Source organism: Chrysemys picta, chromosome 4, assembly GCF_011386835.1.
Source record: "Chrysemys picta bellii isolate R12L10 chromosome 4, ASM1138683v2, whole genome shotgun sequence".
In the NCBI taxonomy this organism is placed as follows: domain Eukaryota; kingdom Metazoa; phylum Chordata; order Testudines; family Emydidae; genus Chrysemys; species Chrysemys picta.
The window spans coordinates 64,811,598-64,836,586 of NC_088794.1; the positions used below are offsets into that span (position 1 = coordinate 64,811,598).

The 24,989-nt window shown below is 36.8% G+C and overlaps 1 protein-coding gene across 11 annotated transcripts in view; it reads right to left on the bottom strand.

Moving 5' to 3' along the window:
- ELP4 (elongator acetyltransferase complex subunit 4) overlaps positions 1–24,989 on the bottom strand; it is a 259,381-nt gene that overhangs the window by 136,784 nt on the left and 97,608 nt on the right. For 10 of the 11 annotated variants that reach the window (XM_065592512.1, XM_065592505.1, XM_065592503.1 and 7 more), the window contains one exon: positions 22,630–22,818. The exons of the other annotated variant lie outside the window; for it this stretch is intronic. In XM_065592512.1, coding sequence (XP_065448584.1) covers positions 22,630–22,818 — 189 coding nt within the window. The remainder of the gene's footprint in view (positions 1–22,629; positions 22,819–24,989) is intronic. 11 annotated transcript variants of the gene reach the window in all.

The following is a 24,989-nucleotide window of genomic DNA, read 5'->3' on the forward strand; positions in this document are numbered from 1 at the left end:
ATACATTGACACAGTCACAGATAAAGCATATTACACTGCAATGTATAGGACTTTTAATTAAAAAAAATATAAAATATAAAACCCAATATCCCTCAAAATACCATATTTAACAACATACTAGCCTTCTACTTGACTATTGAGACACCTGCAAAACACATGGGGAAGGTGAATGTTTCTTCTTAATGTTGGTAGGAAAGTGTCTGAAAACCACTTTTACATCAACCCCCAAAATAACCTGCTTCTGCTCCACTCCGGCCAATCTGCTCGGGGCAGCAAGACTAAGATCACCAATCCCATAATGCCCCTCCCCATGTACCTGACATAATTCAATCCTGTGGATTGCTGACCTTTCAAAGCCACCACTTGTGTAGGGGCCAACATAGCCTGTTTTCACATGGAGCCAGACCTCTGTGAAGTCATTTCATGGTGAAGGGTAATTTGCTGTTGTACTCGGTCTTACTGGTTAGAAAGGAAATTCTAAGCGATCATTTGGACTATGGTAATGAAGTTTGACTGCATCTCTTACGCACACCATTATTACATCACACCCTAATGACATATACTACCACAAAATTAAAGCTGAACTTGTGAACATTTTTCCACTCCACTACTACCTGGCCAGCAATAATGATATACATTAACCCCATATTTCAGAGGCTCTTGCTAGTGCAAATCTACAGGACAATTAGAAAAAGCAATTGTAGAAGTATAGTGACCAGTGAGCTCTGAGCATCCAGACACTGGAAATTCTAGAATTTTGTCTAAACCAGGTTCTTTGGCAGGCTATGAATATTATTTTTATTACCGGTATATTACCAAGCTGCACAAAAATACCAAATAGATATTAACAAATACAAACTAAACTAATAGTAAAGCAAGAAATAAACTCGTAATCATACTATACTTAAAAACAGTTATTAAAGGCCATTACATGCAAATTTTGGTAAACTGTATGTTATAAATGGTGTGGTAAGCTATTTTAGGTACAGAAGATGCTCAGGCATCATCAAGATGACCACAACATGCAAAGAAATAGAAATTATAAAAATAACAGCCACTCATTTTGGAATTGATTCGGGGGACCATTTAAGTACATGTTTAAGTCCATTCTTACTTAGGACAGCACTTAAGCATGTTTAACTTTAAGTAGATAGTTAAGTCCAATTGGCTTCAATGGGATTTAAGAAAATGCTTAAAGTTAAGTTCATTCTCAAGTGCTGTCTTGAATAGGTTTGCTTTCCTGGAGTGGGGCTTTAATGTTCAAGTTGGCTTTGTTTTAAAATATACCAAAACATTCTTCTGGTTTGGGGATGAATACATTTTATGCATAGAACTGTCATAACACGAACATGTTTCTTTCTATGGCATTGTTGACAGAGATCTGTTTATATCACATATTTTCCAGTTTTCAAAGTTCAGCATATTAATTTCCAATCAACGCTTATGTCAGCACACAGATTGTTGTGATGTATGGCATGCTGACATAAAACACACAAATCACGTTGCCCCATCTGGGCTTGAAAATTTAACAGAGCTCCAAATCTTCTTTCAACCCTATACAAATCTCCCACCAGCTTCTGGCGGAAACTTGGCAGGTCTGGAGATGAGCCATGGCATGGCTAGGAGTGGAGCCAGGAGAGAAGAGAATCAGGAAAGAAGTTTGCTGGCAACTAGGAGAGGCATTGTTTTAAATTACGTAAAACAATCCTGGAAAGTTCTCTGACTTGCTAGATGCTTTGCAATTTTTATAAATTAGTTACTTCAGCCAAAATGTAATTATTATAGCAACATGGTAGCAATCCTATAGTGAATGTCGGGGTGGGTATTCCATTCTACCCTAGTTTCTAATCATAATTGCAGCCAGAAATTCTCTTCTCGACTGAATGTTTGGTCTCAAGCCAAATATGTGTGTTGGGGGGAAGAGAGGTGTTTTTTGTTTTAAATCTGAAAAAAATACATTTGGTCATCTTTAAATATGAGTGTGAAACAATATACTGTAAGTTTAAAAAATAATAACTTATAAGATTTTTTTCTTCTCAGACAATTCCAAAGTTCCTTTGTCATACTCCTTTGTTCTTGACATTTATGTAGTCCTCAGTCACTCTGTATGTTTATTTTTTAAATAAACATTTTAAAAGAAATTAGGGATGAATTAATATGATGTATGGACCATAAGCATATATGGAATTCTACTGCCATATAAATATATAGGGCCATATATGTTGAAGTTTGCACATTGACATTATTTTCATGGGGCTAGCCTTCTGGAATCCCCCCTCACCTACCAAAAGATAGTTCAAGCAATCCTGGTTCATCAGGATTAACTACTTAGAGAAAATCAACTACTTTGACCCACTTTGCTACCCCTAGTTTGCAAATCCTACTAGTTCCCTTCTAATTATGAGCCTCAACCTTCCTTCCAGAAGTCAAAAAATTCCCAGGTTCCAAATAGCCATCAGTTCCAGACAGCACAAACCTATGTTTTGCTTTGTACTTTCCCATTTTAAAAGAAATTAAAAACCAGGAAAATTGAATGCAACACATTATTTTAAGTTCTCATTCTTTATATAGCATTGAGTGAAAACAGGTGAAAACTAAAAAATGAAGCTTCTTAAGTAACACCAGCTTGTCTACACTGGATTTATACATAAAGTTATACATTTAAACAGGAACATTAGTAATTCACATTATAGATGTGTCATGAAGCCTAGTTAACAGCGTTGTGACAACTAAAAATTTACGAAGTTAAAGATATTCAGAAGCTTCAATTTTCATTATGACCTTTGTATTAACATAATTTTTGACATTTAATTCTATGCTCCATTTGAAATTAAGGACTACAGGAATATATCACTTTCCAAACAAAGGTTAGAAGTGTCCTTTGGTGAGAGGGACTTCATTTCGTGGTTACCATGCTGAAAGACATTGCAGTTACCCCAACATTAAGTTTCTTTAAATCGTGATATAAGGTGTTTATATTGAATGAAAATCAAATTAAAAAAAGTTTAAAAAGTGTTTCATTATCTACAAAGGTTAATTAAAGAAACCACAGAATAATTAGCAAGGGATGTACAAAACTATTTAAAACAATGAAATAACATACAGTTCACATGCAGTACAGCCCTGGATAAGAGTACAAAACTTTCAATCATTCAACATTTACATTTAGTTGCTTTTGTCCATGGTATTTAGTTGGTAAATTTCAGCATAACAAGCAAAGAAATACTAGTTATTACCCCCACATATTGGGGATACTCCCATAAAAGTTTGTAGCTGAACAGGCATTATTTGATAAACACTGCTCTACAGCCAAAATGCTTCTGAAATAAATGTCGTCAAACTTTACTAATTCTGGGTCACTGAGAACGAAAATTATGCTTAAAATTGTTGATTGGCTCTAGTTTTCAAGATATGCTATTGGGTCAGTATATACAACCCTTGACTTGGGAATGGTGGAGGATAAGTGAGTTATAAAGGGAAGGGATCTCAATTTAAACCAGAAATTACTAAAATACATCTTTGACTGGATCTATGAATAAATCTATGACTGGGTTTGGACAGTACTTGCTTTTTAGGCAAAACAATGAATGATCCAATCTGAAGCTGGTATTGCATCATACATGATATGAATTGCATCATGTTATTCCTAGAAGTCATGGATGATGCAATCATAACGAAGCTTAAATCACTCTGCTGAACAAATTGCCCTATGTCAGCTCAAGAAATCATACAGTGTCATACTCTCTTATTTGTCAGTGTTTGATTTTGCAAAGGGACGCATTTCTGTTTAGCCAAAGTGAGCAGAGATGCCTCGTACTTGTGTGAAGAGTGCAGATAACTTCTGCTATGTTTGTGGTGAAGTGACTTTTGCATCACAAAAGCGCAGTATAACCACTATGGTTAAGAAAGCCTATCACCTTTATTTTGGCTGCAAAATTGGAGATCAGGACAAGAGGTGGGCCCCACACATATGCTGCAACACTTGTGCAACAAATCTTTGCCAGTGGTTGAACAGGAAAAGGAAATCTATGCCTTTTGCAGTGCCAATGATTTGGAGAGAGCCAACAGATCATACCAGCAATTGTTACTTCTGCATGGTGCCTCCAGTTGGGAAAGGTGTGTCAAAGAAGAAAAAGTGGACTGTGCATTATCCAAACATTCCATCAGCTATACGCCCAGTACCCCACGGAGAAGGACTACCGGTTCCTGATGCACCAGAATCATTCTCACTTGAGTCAGATGAAACTTCTGATCCTGAACCATCAATGTCACAGGACCCACATTTTCTCCCATCCTCCTCCTCTGAACCACACCTCATAACACAAGGTGAATTGAATGACCTTGTCAGGGATTTGGAACTACCCAAGAGTAAGGCAGAGCTGTTGGGCTCCAGACTACAGCAATGGAATCTCCTGGCAGGTGATGTTAGGGTTTCCATGTTCCGTGACCGTCAAAAGGATCTTGTCCCATTCTTCTTCATGGAAGGTGATCTTGTAGTCTGCAACAACATCGATGGTAGCTCTCAACGTTGTTCACGATCCAGATGAATGGAGACTGTTCATTGATTCATCGAAGACGAGTCTTAAAGCTGTTTTACTGCATAATGGCAATGTTTTGCCATCAATTCCAGTTGGTCATGCAGTCCATATGAAGGAAACCTATGACAACATGAAACAACTTTTGAAGTGTATAAACTATGACCAACATCAGTGGCAGCTTTGTGGTGATTTGAAGGTTGTTGCTCTCTTGCTTGGTCTGCAGACTGGATACACAAAGTACTGCTGTTTTCTCTGCGAATGGGATAGTTGTGCAAGAGATTCCCATTACATCAAGAAAGATTGGCCACTCCCACAGTCATTGGAGCCTGGGAGGAAAAGTGTTCAGCATTCACCACTTGTTGAATCAAGGAAGATTTTGTTACCACCCTTACACATCAAGCTGGGTCTGATGAAGAACTTTGTCAAGGCCATTGACAAAACACAAGCAGCTTTCAAGTACCTCCGTGGAAAATTTCCAAGGTTAAGTGAAGCTAAGATAAAGGAAGGTGTCTTTGTTGGTCCTCAGATTCGTGAACTTCTTCGAGATGATGCATTTGACCATGCACTGTGTGGCAAGGAAAAGATGGCATGGAAAGCCTTCCAGTTAGTGGCAATACATTTTCTTGGAAACAACAAGGCAGACAACTACAGGTTGTTGGTGGAAAACCTCCTCAAGGCATACAAAAGCCTTGGCTGCAATATGTCACTAAAGATACATTTTTTGCACTCTCATCTAGATTTTTTTCCACCGAACTGCGGAGCAGTGAGCGACGAGCACGGCAAGCGATTTCACCAGGACATTGCAACAATGGAGAAACGCTATCAGGGCAAATGGAGCCCATCAATGCTTGCAGACTATTGCTGGACAGTGACAAGAGATGCTCCATTTAATGAATACAAGAGACAAGCCAAGAAGCGCCGAGTAGACACTGAATAGGACTAAACTATGTACATAATAGTTTTTTGCCTTTTGTTTCATAATCAATTTTATTTATATAACCCTTTTGCTAACTTTTAAAGTGTTACAGAAACAGGACAGATGAAATATTATCATGTAAAGCAACCATAAACACATGAAAAGATCTAGGTTTACAATTTATGATTAAAACTCTACTATCTACACAATATACATAGACATAAAATGTAAAAACTTAAATATCTTAGAAACAGTAGCCAATCAGATGTTTTAATTGTCATATTTGAATTCAGCACATCAAAATACATAATAAATAGCACATTTTATCTCTGAAGCAGACGACTTCTCAAAAATTGTAGACCAGTGTAATGGATGTGTGAGCCATTGTAGGTCTCCACAGTAGTTAAATCTGTAGTTGTATGGATTTCTGCCATCACCAATAGGTGATTCTTTAAAATCCTGACACTTTACAGAAAAGGATATGAAAGGTACAGAAATCAATCAGAAAGGGGTAGTTTAGGCAAAAATAATTAGTGTTTGATTTTTGCACTAAAAGCAGATTTAGATGTACTTTCTCTAAGTTTTTAGCACAGCATCCAAAGTAGACTATGACTATTACAATCATTTGTTTATTTCTCGTGCCTTACATTCTATGTCATGGAGCTGAATTAACTAGTGATACCATAGCAGTTGTAACCTAAGTTAGTGCAGTAAGAAAAACAAGCTCTGTGTAATCCTTAGAATAAATAAGTCTTGACATTTTCTGAAAGGTTATGTGTGCAATAATATGGTAATACCTGCAAAATATACCAGCACTTACCACTTGTCATTACTGCTTAATCCCCAAAGTACAGCTGAATCGAAAGGATAAATTATTAATACTTAAGAAACAACTAAATTATTTATCTCCATTTGTTATTAATTACCGCTACTGAAATCATAAAATTACCCATACAATTTAGATCATCAATAAAAATTAAAGAATGCTTTTAAAAGTTTTCCCTCCCTGAGCTATCACTAGACTATTATCCAATAACTATTAGAGATTAGATTTTTATACTAATTTTATAACGATACAATACTTGCTTTACCATTTATAAATCCATGAAATAAGAGAAATTTTTAAAGTGGTCTATTTTAAATAAGTATATTAACTACAATTCAGAATTGTAGCAAGTACAAATGATGCATTTGTTTTAAAGCTGAATTTGCATTTCTTGCAGTTCCAAAATTCCTACTAACTTCTTTCTGCATTTTTCATGCAGAAAGAATTTGGGATCAGGCCACTGATATGTAAAAATCTATTTATCAAATGGATTAAGCAACTCTACACAGCTGAATTAAGTGTTGTGAAATCTATGGTGAATGGCAGAAGCCCTGAAAAATATATTCCAGGGGATTTCTACAAATCTGTGTGGCCTTCTGAAGTGAACATACTAGATTTAGGCCCTAACCCAGCAATTTGATGCAAACCTCCATCTTGTGAAGAGCCCTACACTGCCTTCACTAGGATTATGACCAGGTGTAGGGGACTGCTCACAGCAATCTGATTGCAAAGGCCTTACTTATTGTTCATATGTTCCCCTAATTTTTGTTCGCATCCATGTCGAGTTTATACTGGTTTACAATCATACTATGAATAGTACTTTCAAATTCATGTGCCCAACAGAAGAAAAGAAAAGCAAGAATATCTGTAGTAAAAACTCAAACACCTAAACACATTAGATATCTTCATCAAAAACGGTAAAGGAATGGGGAAGGTATCATTTGACCGAGGCATAAGAGTAGTATTAATTATGAATTTTGTTTTTGTGTTATTCTGTTAGAGCTTTTTTTAATAATGATGTTATTAATTTTAATACCTTACATGTATATAATATCTTTCATCTGTAGAGCAATGTGCTTTACAAAAATTTATTCATTAACTGTGACAACACCCGTGTGAGGTAGACAAGGAAATATATTTTCACATACTGCTGAAATGCAGCCACCTCTGTGATAGGACACAGAAGTGAATTCAGTAGTGCACATTAACACCAACAGTTCACATTAGCACTAACAGAGTAATACCATATTTGAAAATACTGGATATATCTGAAGTAAAAATTTAGCTAGGAGATCAGAATTAAACACCCAACTCCTACTGAACATGTCATGGGATCTTTGGTGAATATGAGTTGTCAGGGCCTATTTATTATTATTGTTATAACCTGCATCATCATAGAGTCTGAAAACCCTACAACATTAAAAATACTTTAGTTATCTTCTAGAAGGAAGACCTCCACAGCTTCCTTATAGTGAATAGATCTGGTGATTAATATGTGTGTCAGACATGTCTGACTAAGTTATTTTGGGAAACATCCACATTAGCAGTTGAGTTTTACAACTTGCTCTAAAAGGTAGTGAAATTTAGAGCTTAGCCTTACCTCTAACGGGAGTTCCATAATCATAGAACTTGCACCAAAAACTTCAAAACATGGCTCTATTAGCCACAGAGTTCCACCACAGCACAAGTAGATGCAGCAAAGAGAGGAGCTAAAAAAGCGATCAGTGAGCTATCAGGGTCTTATCTACTTAAGATCTTAACACAGCCTCAACTATAAAATATAAAGACCTTGAAACAGAAAGAGAATTGAACTGGCATCTGTCTCAGAGTGTGGAGCACACATAGTGTAGGGAGAACAGATGTGTTCCTGTTCCTGAATCTTGCTCATTTGGCAAGCTTCTGCATGCTGTGCCAACTGCAATGTTCAAGGTCCTTTAGGGTCAGCCCTACATATAGAGCAGTAGTCCATTCTGGAGATGACAATGGCATGTATCACTTTCAGTAAGCTTGCATTACAGGAAAAATGGTCAATCAAAAGTCCAGCTGAAGATAATAGAGGCATTTATAACTTCTGCTGCTCTCTGGGCATTCAGAAGTAATGAAAAGTCTAGTAGTTTCCCTTCATCCAATCATCACACCATGAAAGGAACTGCGGAAAAGGTCCAGACCTGCAAGATGTGTAGAACCAGGGGACATCTGTATATTGATGGCAATTGAGTTTGTAGAGTGTGAGTCTCTCACCCAGTAGCCTTACATAGATTTTGAGTAAGAAAGGCAACAAAAATTCAGGATATCACTTCAGGATTCTGCAGCTGAGAACACTTGGGGAAGAGGAAGAGCTAACCATCACTATCCCTTAAAACCAGTGTGAAATATATAGGCGGAAGTCAATGTTAGAGTTTTACCATCACCGCCTTCTCAATAATCCTATGCAGGAAAGAGAAGTTTAAGAATAGATGGCAATTTCTGTAATCATTCTTGACCTATTTAAGAGTTACAAGTACATTGCCCTCTGTCAAGGAATCATTAACTAGTTTTGATACTATCAGTAACAGATCCAGACATCCTTCAGAGATTTTCACCAAACAAGAGAGACAGGAAGTCATTTGGTATGTATGGCATTGATGTCCCCCAGTAGCTTTATAATTTCTTGAGGGACTGATCTAAACTTGGTTACAGAAGGTAGTATGCTTTCTCCCTTACACTCTGGTTCTAGTTCAACAGGACTGATGAGACTAACCTAGTAGTAGCTGATCTCTTCTATGTCAAGATGAAAGCTTTGCATGACAGGAAACCCCTATCTCTGGTACTGGGCATAGAGAATCCTGGTTAGTTAGCCAGTTCACTATTCAAAACAGTTCCGCTGATCACAACTTCACAGCTACTATGAAAGGAGAGTGACTTTCTTGTTTGCCTCACATACCTGGCATAATAACATATACACACTTTGAGCGCAAATTGACAGGTTTTGGCTTTGGTTTTCTACCATTTTTATTCCATTCTTTTTCCTTCTTATTTCATGTGCCAAAGGCTATTGGTGAAAAACAGGGATCTGTACAGTACATTCGTATGGTAGGGGGCCCAACAAGACAAATAAAGTTACTATTGCAGCATATAAAATCTATTTAAATAAGACTTTTCATCCATTCATCTTAAAATGCTTTACAAAGGCAGGTTAGCACCAGAAGCCTAATTTTACAGATAAGTAAACAAGTAGAAAGAAGTCAAGTGACTTGTCCAAAGCCATGGAGCCAGTCAATGGGAGTGTTGGGAACAGAACTTGGGTTTCTTGATTCCATGTCTGGTGCCCATGTGCTAGACCATGCTACTATAAATTAAGCACAATGCACAGAACTCATTAGTTCTCTTCAAAGAACACATTTTTGCCCTGTTTATAAACTATGGCTCTGAACATCCAATAAGCTCTGTGTGAGCAGCCCTCTGCACCGGCATGGAGCTCTGATAAAGTCGATGATTGCATAACTTCAGTAGATTTCCTGCTACACAGTTTTAGTCTGCTAGTAATATGCTATCTTCTAAACTCTGTGGCTACACTGACTATATTTAACATACAGTAAGATTAAGTGGTGCGATTGTTCATCTATACTATAGAAAGGCATTTGATGGAAACTACTGTTATGTTATTTATATTTTGCTAATTGTCTGAAAAATGTAATATTGACACTATCACTTCGAACAAATTTTTTAAAAACAAGAATCCTATGCTACAAGTTGTTCATAGCAAGCTATGAAATACGCATGCAAAATTTGAAGTAGGCTCACCTAACAACCACATTTTGAATCTGCTTTTTCATTCTATATTTGAAAATCATAACAAAAATGCTGAACAGCATGTATTTCAAACTGTGTGGCTTAAAGAAATCTTTAATATTCTTGTTGGGAATTGTTCATTATAGAAACAGGATTAAAAGGATGAGACCCAAAAAATGCATCTTTTGTTCTCATTTTGACTAAAAAAATTCACTGCGGTATGTTTACCAATTTAGAAACGGCTGGATTTTCTGCAACGTGAGATCCTTAAATGATCCTTAAATGGAATGTATGTAATTCACAGATAGTCAAAGCACAGTTCTTGCCTACATAAATAATTACTAATACACAAATCTCAAACAGAGCATGGAGCTCTTTTTGTAATCAAGTGGCAGGTTAAAAATACTAAAGTTTAAAATAATTTTACACTAATCCCTTATTGAGTATAAAATTATAGGCTGTCATCAGGAGCAGGCTGGCAAAACTAGGTCCAGATGGGAGACTGCTGGGAAAAAAGCTGAGGCAGGTGGGAAAATGATGGGAATCTGATGAAGACATGACTGCTCCCTCTGCTGGCAAGGCCCTCACCTGCTTTAATTTTTAACTAATGACTAGCGTTTCTTTAATTATTTAGGATATAGCCAATAAATAATGCACAATGTTCCTTCCTCAGTCTGTTGCTGTGCGTTTGCACATTTTTGAACTCATGGTGCCCTATTTTACTAGAATAATTTGTTATAACATTAGGGCTCACATGGTTATCAAGATATCATTACTGATATTATATTTTAACTGCATTTGGCACAGAAGATGATAATATTCTATTTACCTTTATAAAAATACGGATTTTGTTTTTTAAAAAGCTATGTGTATTTCATGTTTAATTTGCACACTTCATAATACTATGATTGTATATCTGTATTCTGTACTTGCTCATCATTATACAGTAACGAGATAACATAAAAAGAAACAGTCTACCATATAGACATACAGAATTGCACGTCACACCAAAATAGCATAGTTCTAGCACTAATATATCTGATAATTTAATATCAGAACTCATGTGCATTATACATCAATGAACAGGAGATTTTTAGAGCTGTTTACACTTCCTAAAATATACATAAAATGTATTCTTTACTTGATTTGCGATGTATTTTAATAGTTGCAGTAAGAACATTTTAGTAAAAATCTGTTCCAGAAATCTGGCCTACAATCAGAAGCTCCCAGAACAGGAGGGATCAGCTTTTTCGCCCACTGTTCTCATCTGAATCCTGGCTGAAAAACTACTCCAGCTCCCAGCTTTCCAGAAGGCTCCATCCCAGGAATCCTCGCCTGCCATTTGGTTTGCTGATTTTAATCTCACAGGACTGTCTTACAGTGGTTCCACTATGCTGAACTGGCACTTGCTTCTAGAAGTGAGTTATTATTAAACTTGTAGGTCAATTGTGGCACTAACAACTCTTTGGAAGCTTTCAGCCACAGTGTACAATTTGCCGGTCTAATTAAATATTAATTCTAAGTGTTACATTTTGTGGCTAAGAGCTTTTATTTTCCATCATCAGTCTGGAAGAGAAAGAGGTTACAAGGCTAATTTAATCTTTTTTTCCCTAGCATTAAAGCTTAACTACATAGGGCACAAAAACATCATTAAAGATGTAGCATTCCTTTATATTACAATTATAATGTAATTAATAGAGCAGGTCTAAAACACAAAGATGTAAGTTGAGAGCTGATCTAGAAACTCCAGCTTTTAAAACATCAACAGTTCATATATAAAATGTCACTGTAACAAAATATTGCACATTTTGGAATGCCATTCTTCACAGAAAATACATGTACAACAATTTAAATAGAAAGTAGGCTAAAATACAAATTGTCGTCATTTATACTGACAGGCAACACACAAAAATGATTTAAAACAACATTTGCATGGCCTTATTACAAAAGCCTATCATACTATTTATGTAAAAAGCTAACATCTCTTTAGAAATATAAACAGGATCTAACAAAATTATTTGCTAAAAATAGATAATACACTCTGAATTTTTTTAAGTTTCCTTTCCTTGTTTTTGCTTATCACTGTCCAAATGGGCTCAAAAATAAGCCTACTCCCTTCTGCTTCATAACAGTTGTGTCCACGCCTGGACACTGGGCATTATATTAACTACTTAGTCCAGCAGCCAAAAGATTCCATATGCTGGAACAGATGACTATCTCCATACTGTGATGGGACATTTAACTATTTAGATCTATGCTGCATTTGAAAACTTTAGGCCTAAATCTTGTTTAAATTTTTTTTAAAAGCTGTCCAATCTGTAAAATTATTTTCAGAATAGATGGATACATAAAGTAAAATGTTGCTATGCTGCATTTAATTGTTCATTTTAGTTTTATGATTTGCTTATAGTTTTATTTTAGAAAACCAATCTTATCCACTTTTCTATATTCAAAGGTGCATACACACATTGCATACAGAAGATGGTGGTAATTGTGGTGGTGGTGGTGGTGGTGGTGAGTGAGATTATCTTTTGACATAAATAGGTACACATATGCTTCTGAAAGGAAAAAAGTTTGAAACAAGTCATAAGCAATATAGTATACTGTATATGCACATGTCTATTTCCATATGTTGTGTGACAGTCTTTGGTCATAGTATATATGAGCCACTTAATCCGCAATAAGTATATAGTTATGAAAAAAGCAAAAATAAGTCAAGTATATATGGTATCTATGATCCAAATAGCCACCATAGGATCAGTATAAAGTGGCTACTATACATTCTGGTAGCCACTTTATACTGATCATATGAAAGTACAAAATACTACAATTTCTTCTGCTACTTAACAAATGAATGTAACAAACAAATTATTTGAAAACAAAACTATTTACAGCAATTTTAAATTATATCTTTTTTCAAGCCTCTATTTGACCTTAATTTTGAATAAGCTTTTATACATGTAGAAAAAAAATAGTAACCAGAAGAATATCTCTGTATCTGAAAATGGTTTAGAACAAGGATGATTATCAACCTAGCATATCTGCATCATAAATCCATGAAGGTCTACAATTCTCTGTATGGTTGTTACTTTAGAACATTTTCTACATGTGATTGTGTATGCAATATTAAATCAACACAATAAAATGTAACAAACTTACAATTCTCATACTTTCCATTTTGAAGAATGTTAAAAGGTTGCTAAGCTAAGATATAAAAATTGTATGGCAGATGGTCATGGCACACATTTCTACATAATGGCCACATCTTCATGGTATTCAACATTTTATACTTATGAACTCACAAAGTATGTTAGTTCTACAGCATGGAATCATTCTTAGCTCTTGTTTTAAGAATAAAGATTTCACACAGAAACTCTCAAGCTATAGGAGTTCACATCCAATAATCTTATATTAGTAGTAGCAGTAGTAGCAGGTTCTAACACACTCTCTTGCTTGATGTATAGAGTTTAGCTGCTAAAATACTCAGCATGAACACAAAAGCCTATGGATGTGAAAAGGTTTGTTTCTGAATTTTTTCTACACTGAAACATACTGTAACATGTATTCACTTCAGTGAATTCAAAACACCAGTACATTAATATTGTAGGAGATTAATTTTTAAACGTATCAGATGAAATAAAGAAAATAACACACTAAACAGAACCTCATTAGACTCTCTCAAGAGGAGTACTATCACAAGGCTTATTCATACTGACTTTTCATTAGTCAATTAATTTCCCCTGGTACATGCTGACTAATACAGTTGGTGGCAGTTCTTTCCAATGAGGTAGCTTCATATTTAAAAGAAGGGACATCTGTAATGAAAGAACTGAGATTCTTTCAAGGAACAAATTGATATCACCATAATTTATCTGATCATCACATATTCAAAAGTTTGATTGTGCACCTGACTGACATGGAACTTGCTACAAATGTATAAAAAGCTACTGTAACTAATATTTTTGGGAAAAACCTGACATTGGATTTGCAACGAAGTATGACAAGGTAACTAATTACATAATTTCTAGTAATTTTTGAAAAAAAATTAACAGGCAGACTTTTTAGTTTCTATCTATTTACTTTACCCCTTAGGACTTTCAACAGTGCCCATCACTGTAGCATTAGAGCCCTTTGTATTATATGCTACTGCATAAACACTTTTGCTATGATTGTACTCTACAATGAGCAAATTATCAAAATAAAACACCTAACTCATTTTTATATCATTTCTCAAATTTGGAAAGCTTGAAAAATAGTCCACTTGATCATCAGTCATTTTAAAAATTGACATTCTTCCTTCTTAAATGTACAACTGCATTTCACAGGCACAGTGCATTTTCAAGCAGCGATGGAAAGACTTGAAAAGTAACCTTCCATCAACTATATAAATCATAATTCATAAGCATCTCAATATTTATTACCTGACAGACTGTTTCAGATAAGAGTGCTTTCAATCAGTACAAAATATCAATCAAGTAAAACTTGTCACACATCATGCGAATGAACTGGGTACATTTTTAGTGTCACTTCTCAAATTCCTCTGCCAACATAATCTATTCCTAAATTGTTCAGTCAAGAAATATGAATTGAGAAATGTCCTTTTTGTCAAACACACAGTTTGCTACTAAAGATCTCTGCAATTGTAAACACTATTACAGATGACTATGTTCTATGGTGGATTATAATTTTACCAAGTAATTCTGAAAAAAAGTTTGGAACTTTTAAGTGACTCTACCATCAACAGGCAGCCTTTTGGTTAGTTAGGAGTAGAGAAGACTGAGAAAGTTCAGAAGGACCTATCAAACCTAGGTGAATGAAAATCATATAATGGCAGATGAAATTCAAAGTTGATAAATACAAGGCAATAAATACTTGAAGGAGTAGCCTGAACTACTCATATATATCACTGGGTTCTAAATGACTGAGGAAAAAGAACTGCATATTATTGTGGATAGTTCAATGAAAATCACTGTTCACTGTCCAGTGGTGGTTAAAAAAGCCAAAAAAATTGTTAGAACATCTAAATAACTGGTTAATAATGGAAGCTATATGAATCAAAAGGCATGAAGAGTGACTGAAAAACTCTGGGACTATTTAAGAAGTAGATTAATAGGCAACATGAGGGAGGCATACAAAATAATGGATAGCATACAGAGAAAGTAAATTGAATGGTCCTATTCACTGGCTCACAATACAAGAACAAGGGGATATTCAATGAAATGGAAAAGCAACAAATTTAAATACTGAACAAATACACCAAACACAATTCACTTATGGAACTCATTGCCACAGTATATCATTGAGGCCAAGCACTTAGAAGGATTAAAAAAAAAAACCTAAATGTTTATAAGAATAAGAACTTCCATAGTAACATTAGGTAGAATTATTTTTAAAATATAAGAAACAGAAACCTCACACTTTAAGGTATAAGCTAATCACTAACTGGTGGGATTGTGAAGAAACTTCCCCACTAAAATGTTATTCAACAAGTTGTCAACTATAGGTTTTGTTGCACCTTTGTTTGGAGCCCTGGTACAGGCCATTGTCTGAGACAGGATAGTTAAAACAGACAGACCACTAATGTGATCTGCTATTAAAATTCCTATATTTCTAAGAATAAACTTGTTAAAATTTAAAACCGATCTGTGGGGGGTTCTTTTCGTTATAGTCACAGCATGGAAACAGAAATAAGATTCTATTGTAGCTTGAAACTTATTTATCATTTAAAATGAACCCCCATGGAAATTACATAAATGCAATTTCCCTTTCAGAATCAGCTATTGAACTATTTAGCAGACAAAAAATAATTTAGTCAAAATCTGATAGAAATGGAATAGTTGTAAAGTGAATAATTCTGTAGAATGTAACACACTTTATAAAAAATGGTGTGCATTATATATACTTTCAGTGTTTTGACTTTTAGATTTGACCAAAAAAAGCATAAGCTAAAAATAATTATATATTCTTGGTAATATCAAATTTAACAGGCATATAGAAATATACTTGAAGTACATGTTTTCATTTTTGTTTTGTTTTTTTTAAACAAAACAAAAACAAAAAAACACTGTACTTTACTTTTTTAATCCACTAAGAAACACCAGCAATGGCATTGTGAGTAGTTGAGTTGTGAGAATGTGAACAGCTGCTGTTATTATAACTAAAGGTCTGCTTACTGCTTGAGCCTGAGAGACCACATGTTCGGCTGTCCTCTCATCTTGCCATCCTCACCAATTAACTATTAACATGGAGGGCTGTACACATGCTCTCGGGGGCTCTTTAACAGGCTTCTTGGAGAGTGGAACAACTACACAGCAGGGCTCTGGGAAGTGAGTAATGTTGGATATAGGGAACCTTCAGCAGCTTTGCTCCTCCTAATGACAGTTCACTCTAGTGCTTAAAAGAAGATGCATGAAGTTTAACCATTTTCACAACTGTTCAATGCAATCTATTGGACCAGATACTGCAAAAGAGACTAAAGTTTCTGGTTTTTTTTCCAGAATACTTGAGCTTTTATTGTGGAGTAGATATGTTAAATTGGACAGCAAATGTATATGAGATTTTATTTCAGTCTTAACTACATAATTCAATTAGGCAGGTGGATTTTACGGATAATGGAATTGCATAACAGAATTCATCACTAGTCCTAACAAGTAAGTTTATCTGAAGTGCACACACAACATATTAGATCCAAACTTTTTAGTTGCCCTTCGCAATGTTTAGTTTGAAAAGTCACATTTTAACATCAGTTCTGAACCAACCTCACTATTTTTTCTTTACAATTTCCTTAACTATGTGTTGCTTGCCTATAATAAAATTAAACATAGGAAGTAAGCCAAAAATATGAGAGCAGCTAATCATCAATGTACAAGCCCGACAGAATGTTAAGAACTAAAAATAGAAAGCTGATTGGCTGCTTTACTGACATAAACTACTAGAAGGGACAAGTATAACAAAGAAAATATACTAGAGCAAAATTCTGTCCTTGCATGGGCGTAAATCAAGGCAGACTTTACTCCACTGCATGTAAACATAAAGAGAAAATAATAAATGCCTAAATTCCTGATCCTGCAAGTCCATAGGTCTAGGGCTGCTCAGCACGACACACTTCACTGACTCGTGCTGGTATCAATTTCAAATTTAGAAAAAACAGTGTTTTGTCCCAGTTTTGGTACATTTTTGAAGACTTTGATAAACTGAAGGAGCCACTGGTTAACCTGAGCTGCCTAAACTGACAGTGTGCTGACTGAGGGAATGTGCCTTAGGATCAGCTACCTCCACCTTATGTGGCACATGTTTCCCCATTGCCCTCCCCGACCTCCAGGCATATAGTGGCCAGATTAATTGAAAAACATGAAATCTTGTGGCATATGACAACAATCCCAACTTCCCAGATATGTTTTTTGGGGAAAAAAGGACAAGATCCTGTTTTTTATAAACCTGTTCCAGAGACATTTCTTACATTTCTAGTTACCTTGTGCTGCTAAAAAACTCCCAGGCACGCTTTTCTGATCCCCCCAACAAAACCCTCCCAAGTAAACTCTTCCCTCACACACCTAGCTTCAGAGTATACAGACATATTTCATGCAATTAAGATTTAACAATTCATCCCCTGCCCTGAACCCACATGCCAACTTTCTGGCCCAATTTACAGTATATCTCAATTCTGCCAGTTCTCTTCTTCACTTTCCAGGCCAGGTCCTCAATCTAGTCTGATCCATGTCCCACTCATCCACCAACATTTCACTGTTCTTTCTATGCACCTCATCACTGTCTCACCCTCAAATCAGGTTCCAAATTTCTCTATGCACTCTCTTTTTCCTAATATGGTCTGCTCTAAAACACCAACCTTTGCACCATAAGGCCCTCATTATCTTCTGTCACTCCTCCTCACTGTTTTCAACTCCTACATTTCTTCACCTCATTTACTTCTTAGGAGGAAGATCCAGAACTCTGGGGCAGAAGTAGTCTTTGCAGAAGACATTGGGGCCCTTGTCCCATCAGTTCTAATTCCAAGAACTATCTAAGGAATTACCAGTCATAACTGCTCATATGCCAGCCCTGATGTTCAATTTAGAGAAGAGGGAGGGCAGAAAAAGGACCCGTGCCAATGCTGAGGGAGCCATGAATGGCAGGAGAAACAGCAGAGAGACACATGGATCCATTCCCTTACCATCCCTTCTGTTGATTAGGGAAAACTCAACTTTACTGACAGACTGTGGTGGAGGAGCACATACATCCACAGATTCAGGGTCTCAAGTGAATGGCAAGCAAATTCTTTCCTTGAAGGAACATGTAGTGAGTTTTGTGGAGTAGTCTCAGGTACTAGCTTGAGCATGCCTATACACACACAGACATGCTCACACCAGCATAATCACAGGATCAAGAAGAAGTTTAGTAAAGATGGTCATTACCTCCAATCTTCCCAACGAATGAATGAATCCAAACTGCCCTTAAGGAAGAGTGTGGCACGAAATGCTGTAAGGATTCAGAAAAGAGCACTGCAAGGAGCAGCGACATATGGTATAGGGGTGACAGGGAAGGTAAGAGGGTGAAAATGTGCTGAGGAATGTAGCATGCATGTATATACAGGAGATCATAGAGGGAAGCAGGAGAGAGTCTGAATGAACAGGGGAATAACAGAGTAGGGAGAATGTGTGGGGTAGGAGACTAAGACAAAACTCCTTGCATTGGGACAATTTGAAACCACTGTACCTTTAGCTAAAATACAATTGGAATGGGAAGGTTTAAAAGGTATTTTAAATGTTAGGATATTGGATAGCATTCCAACAGATGTGTTGGTTGGTAATGATATACTGTCTGTGGCCAAAGCTGATAATATACTAACTTGTAGTAATAAGGAATATAGGTCGATGGTATAGCAGCTGAGGTGGGGAGAAGACATTTCCAGCTCCTGCTCAGCAGAAAATGGCAGCATGTCTCTAAGAGTGTGTGGGTGGGGAAGTGGGGGGGGGGGGGAGTTGCCTTATGTACCCGAGACAACTCTTTGTGCTGGCAGAAGCCAAGAATTTATAGCAGAACAGAGAGCAGGCCCCTCCCTAAAAAGCATATGGGAAATCAACTTCAGTGGGACCCCACCTAAGGAAAACAGGGGAAGGTTTTTTGCAGAAGAGGGAAAAACTATAGAGAGGCCCCTTTGGGGAATAACAGAACTCCTGGGCAGGCTTATAAACAACTGATTGTGCCTCCCATCCTGGGAAGTTAATGTTGTTAGCCCATGACTGCCCTAGTGCAGGTCACTCAGATTTCAGAGAGGACATATGAGAAGTTAAAGAAGAACTTTTATTGATCAAATATTCAGAATGAGGTGACAGACCACTATAGGTCTTGTAACTTATGGCTGAAGCACAAGAGGGCTCCACAAGGCTCCTCTGAACTGCTTACCTGTAATCATGGAGGCATTTTTTAGGGTGGCTATGGATATTGTTGGCCCTATGCCCCAGCCAACCCAGAGGGGAAAGAAATATATTTTGGTAGCACTGGACTTCGCCACTAGATACCCTGAGGCAGTTGCTCTGTCTAATATAGAGGCTGACACAACAGCTAAAGCTTTGCTCTCTATATTCAGCTGTGTAGTTTTCCCAAAGTACACTGTATCATATTGGGGTCAAATTTCATGTCCCAGTTATTTAATGAATTATAGCGAATGTGTGGGGTACAACAGATCTACCCCACCCAGAAACAAATGGGTTAGTTGAAAGGTTCAACAGAACTCTAAAGTCTATGCTGGGAATGTATGCAAACACAAGGGAAAGTGACTGGAATGAAATGCTACCCTCTATGTTATTTGCTTCTAGGGAGGCACCCCGAGAGTCCACAGGCTTTGCCCCATTTGATCTTCTGTATGGGAGAAAGGTCACAGGTCATCAGGATCTCACTAGGGATTCTTGGGAGGGTGGCTCTGAAGCAGAGGAAGAACCAGTGACTAAATATGTACAGCAGTTCAGAAAGGAGTTAAGGGACATGATGGAAGTAGTTCAAATGAACCTCATTAAAAGCCACAGAAGGCATAGTATGGCCATAATGCTTGTGAATGCTTGTTAGAGGGGAGTCTTGGTGCTGATGTTACTCACTGTAAAAAGGTACAAAGTGCAAAACTCATAGAGGAACCTTCTGAGATTGTTGAAAGAATTAATGAGGTCCCTTGGAACACACAGAGACCCCACAGCAAGGTTACTTTACAGATTCTGGATGTTAATAGATGTAAAGTCTATCACAATATAGAAGCCATTATGAACATGTGCTGAGGAGGATTCTGAGACAATACATCTCATCAATTTGATGGCTGAATGCCCTGGTGACACATCACTAGAGAACACTGAGATATGTAAAGAGTTAACACAAACTGAAAGGGCAGGAATTTTGACTGTGCTGCAAACTCATAAGCAGGTATTCTCTAGCATACCAGGTCTGACTCAGAGGATGGTCCATCAGATTGACACTTTGGTGATCTGATTTTGGATATACCAATTCCAGAGCTTAATGCTCTCTTTTTATATAGTATACAGTGGTCATATTGTCCAACATGATCTAAACATGCTGTGCACAGAGGAAGGGCAGGCTTTTTGTAGATCTTTTGTACTACTGGAGTTTGAGGAGATTAAATGTGTAGATTTGACTCCTGTTGAGATCAACCTTGAGTCACATGATCATCCAGATGTACTCCTCAGCCCAATAGAGAGGTTGTGTTGCAACAAAAGTGGACTTTTCTAGGTTTACCTGAAATCCTAAGGATTGAAGGAGGTTATATAGAGAGGACCGCTGATTGTACCTTTTGGTATGATAAACCAGTGAGCAGACAGTTGTCAAGGAAAGGAAATACTGGACTGCTCTGGTGGCACAGTGTGCCGCTACCACGGACAGCACCTTTGTGAAAATTCTGGGAGTTGTCAAGAGACTGAAGGGAAGAACTTTGTATTGATAATGATCCAGGCCCACCGTGAAGCACAGGAATCTCTTGAAGTCACTAAGACACAGGATTTGGGGACTTCATCAGCAGAGTCAAGGAAAGGGTAGGGACGGTTTTGTGGCCTGCAGCATGCAGGGGGTCAGACCAGATGATCATAATGGTCCCTTCTGACCTTAAAGTCTATGAGTCTATGAGTGTTTGATGAATGTCTATATGGAAATAGGCATCTTTCAAATCAAGAGTTGCAAACTGGTTGCCTTTATTTAGTGAGGGGATTTTCGAGGTCAGGGTGGTCATCCTGAATTTTGAACAGCATATGAAAACATTCAGTTGTCTGAGATCCAGGATGGAACAAGGAAACATCCCTAATTAAAACCTCTCCCTCCGTATTGAGGAAGCACAGGTTCTATAGCCTCTAGCTGGATCAGGGATTCTACCTCCTGTTTGAGAAGTATTGTCACAATGCTTTTTCCTCAGATATAGTGTCACCTAATATTAGAAGTATTTTTATTTTGTAATACTGAGAGTTAGGAAAGAGGAAATCTGAAACTGAAGGCATACAAAAGAGGAGAGTTGATACACCTCCAGTCACACTGGCAACATGTGAAAAATAGGAATGGTTATGATTTTCAGGAGCACTGAGTGCCTGTAACACCAATTTAACAGGAATTGTGGGCACTCAACAGCTTTGAAAATTGCAGTGTTGACATGAGAGGCATATATTTGCCCTTTATGAGAAAGTTTACATCAAAACATTCCATGTTTGTTAAACAAAGTCCTATCAAATTTATGCATAACTCTAGTTACTGTGAATGCGCTTCTTTCTTTTATGAGCTGCAGCACTTTTTATAGAAGAAAGTTTTTACATTTTTCCTTTTACTAAAAACTATTGTTCCAGAAAATAAATTAAGGCTCAGTATACTTCTGTGAAGTACTTATTATTACCCCTCCCATTTTACAGATGGGAAAATTACTCAGAGACAGATTAACTGACTTGCTTGTGATCACATTGGAAATTTATGGCAGAATTAGGGAGCAAACCCAGCTCTCCCAGATCTAGGTTTACTGCCTTTTGAAATCAGTGGGAATGCAGAACTTTGCCTAGCAGAATTGGATCTTCTATAAATTCTACCTATTTTATTTTATACATATCAAAGTCATATGACAGCTATACCTGTATCTAAGCCATTACAATATTCAGGTGTTTCTAGATAATGCAATGTATTACTGCATCACAAAAGCACAGAAGAAATGCAGTAACATTATTTTAAGTCTATCTTTAAAACAAGACATGCTAAGCTGAAGGATGCCTATTCGGAATGTCTTAAATTGGTTTTATTCTCTTGGCTCACTCAAAAAGTTTATGAATGACTTTTATTTGCTAGTAATTACTGAAAGATAAATTCAGCATCTAAATAATGTTGAAGACCATACTGTATGTCAGAGTAAAATATAATATGAGGTAAAATTTCATCTAGAAATCAATTTGCTACTGATGCAAAACAACTTCAACAGGATGCAATTTTCAAAATCATTCATGACACTTCAATCCATTTTGCTTATTAAGTGTCCACTAACTCATTAACTTTTTTTTGCGCATACTAAACCATGTACAACAACTTATGAAAAGAAGCAATTATAGTATTCCTACCTGGATAAGATGGGCTGGCACTGTGATTATGCAGGCTGACAACGACATTCTGAGGAGACCACGGAGAACATACAGAAACTTTGTGAGGCTAAAAATATCTTCTGGATTATCAGTGCAACAAATGTCATCTCCCCACAACACTGAACCAAGGCTCTGAATTCCTATCCGCAGAATATTTTTTTGTTTTTTCTAGAGGAGATGAGAAAAAATAAAATGACTAATTTTTATTTCTCACATTAAGAGGAAAAACACCTCACATCAAATGGATAGATAATTTTTAGAACTTCTGTAATTTATATTATGTATGTCCATAGTAAATAAATAGTTTGAAGTAAGCATGTGATAGCGTAAGAGAGCCCGGAGAGGGAAAAATATGTATAGTAGTACCAATTTTTGCATCAATGGCAAATTTGCATCAATTTGTATCTGTAATGACAGACAGATAAAAGTGACAAGTTCTTAAAGAGCTTATATACAAATGCTAGAAAACTAAATAATAAGATGGATGAATTAGATTGCCTCGTATTAAATGAGGATATTGATATCATAGGCACCACAGAAACTTCGTGGAATGAGGATAATCAATGGGACACAGTAATACCAGGGTACATATATCAGAAGGACAGAACAGGTCGTTCTGGTGGCGGAGTGGCACTACATGTGAAAGAAAGCATAGCATCAAATGAATCAAAAAAGTAAAATGAATCAAACTTTACCATAGAATCTCTATGGATAGTATTTGCATGCTTGAATAATAAGAATATAGCAGTAGGGATATACTACCGATCACCTGACCAGGATGGTGATAGTGACTGTGAAATGCTCATGGAGATTAGAGAGGCTATAAAAATAAAAACACTCAGTAGTAATGGGGGATTTCAGCTATCCCCATATTGACTGGGTACATGTCACCTTAGGACGGGATGCAGAGATAAAGTTTCTTGGCACCTTAAATGACTGCTTCTTGAAGCAGCTAGTCCTGGAACCCACAAGAGGAGAGGCAATTCTTGTTTTAGTCCAAGTGGAGCACAGGATCTGGTCTAAGAGGTGAATATAGCTGGACCTCTTGGTAATAGTGACCATAATATAATTAAATTTAACATCCCTGTGGCGGGGAAACATCACAGCAGTCCAACATGGTAGCATTTAATTTCAGAAAGGGGTACTACACAAAAATGAGGAGGATCGTTAAACAGAAATTAAAGGGTACAGTGCCAAAAGTGAAATCTCTGCAAGCTGCGTGGAAACTTTTTAAAGACCCATAATAGAGGCTCAACTTAAATGTATACCTCAAATTAAAAAACATAGTAAGAGAACCAAAAAAGAGCCACCGTGGCTAAATAACAAAGCAAAAGAAGCAGTGAGAGGCAAAAAAGCATCCTTTAAAAAGTGGAAGTTAAATCCTAGTGAGGAAAATAAAAAGGACCATAAATTCCAGCAAATGAACTATAAAAATAAAATTAAGAAGGCCAAAAAAGAATTTGAAGAACAGCTAGCCAAAGACCCAAAACGTAATAGCAAAAAAAATTTAAGTACATCAGAAGAAGGGGGGGACTGTACTGGGACCAGTCCTATTCAACATATTCATAAATGGTCTGGGAAAAGGCGTAAACAGTGAGGTGGCCAAATTTGCAGATGATATAAAACTACTCAAGATAGTTAAGTCCAAAGCAGACTGTGATGAGCTACAAAGGGGCTCACAAAACTGGGTTACTGGGCAACAAAATGGCAGATGAAATTCAATGTTGATAAATGCAAAGTAATGCATATTGGAAAACATAATCCCAACTATACATATAAAATGATGAGGTCTAAATTAGCTGTTACCACTCGAGAGATCTTGGCATCACTGTTAGTTCTCTCAAAACATCCACTCAATGTGCAACGGCAGCCAAAAAAGCTAACAGAATGTTGGGAATCATTAAGAAAGGGATAGATAATAAGCCAGAAAATATCATATTGCCTATATAGAAATCCATGGTATGCCCACATCTTGAATACTGCATGCAGATGTGGTTGCCCCATCTCAAAAAAGATATATTAGAATTGGAAAAGGTTCAGAAAAGGGCAACAAAAATTATTAGGGGTATGGCACGGCTTCCATCTGAGGAGAGATTAATAAGATTGGGACTTTTCAGCTTGGAAAAGAGACGACTAATCATAGAATCATAGAATATCAGGGTTGGAAGGGACCTCAAGAGGTCATCTAGTCCAACCCCCTGCTCAAAGCAGGACCAATTCCCAACTAAATCAAGGACTAAGGAGGGGTATGACAGAGATCTATAAAATTATGACTGGTGTGGAGAAAGTAAATAAGGAAGTGCTATTTACTCCTTCTCACAAACACAAAAACTAGGGGT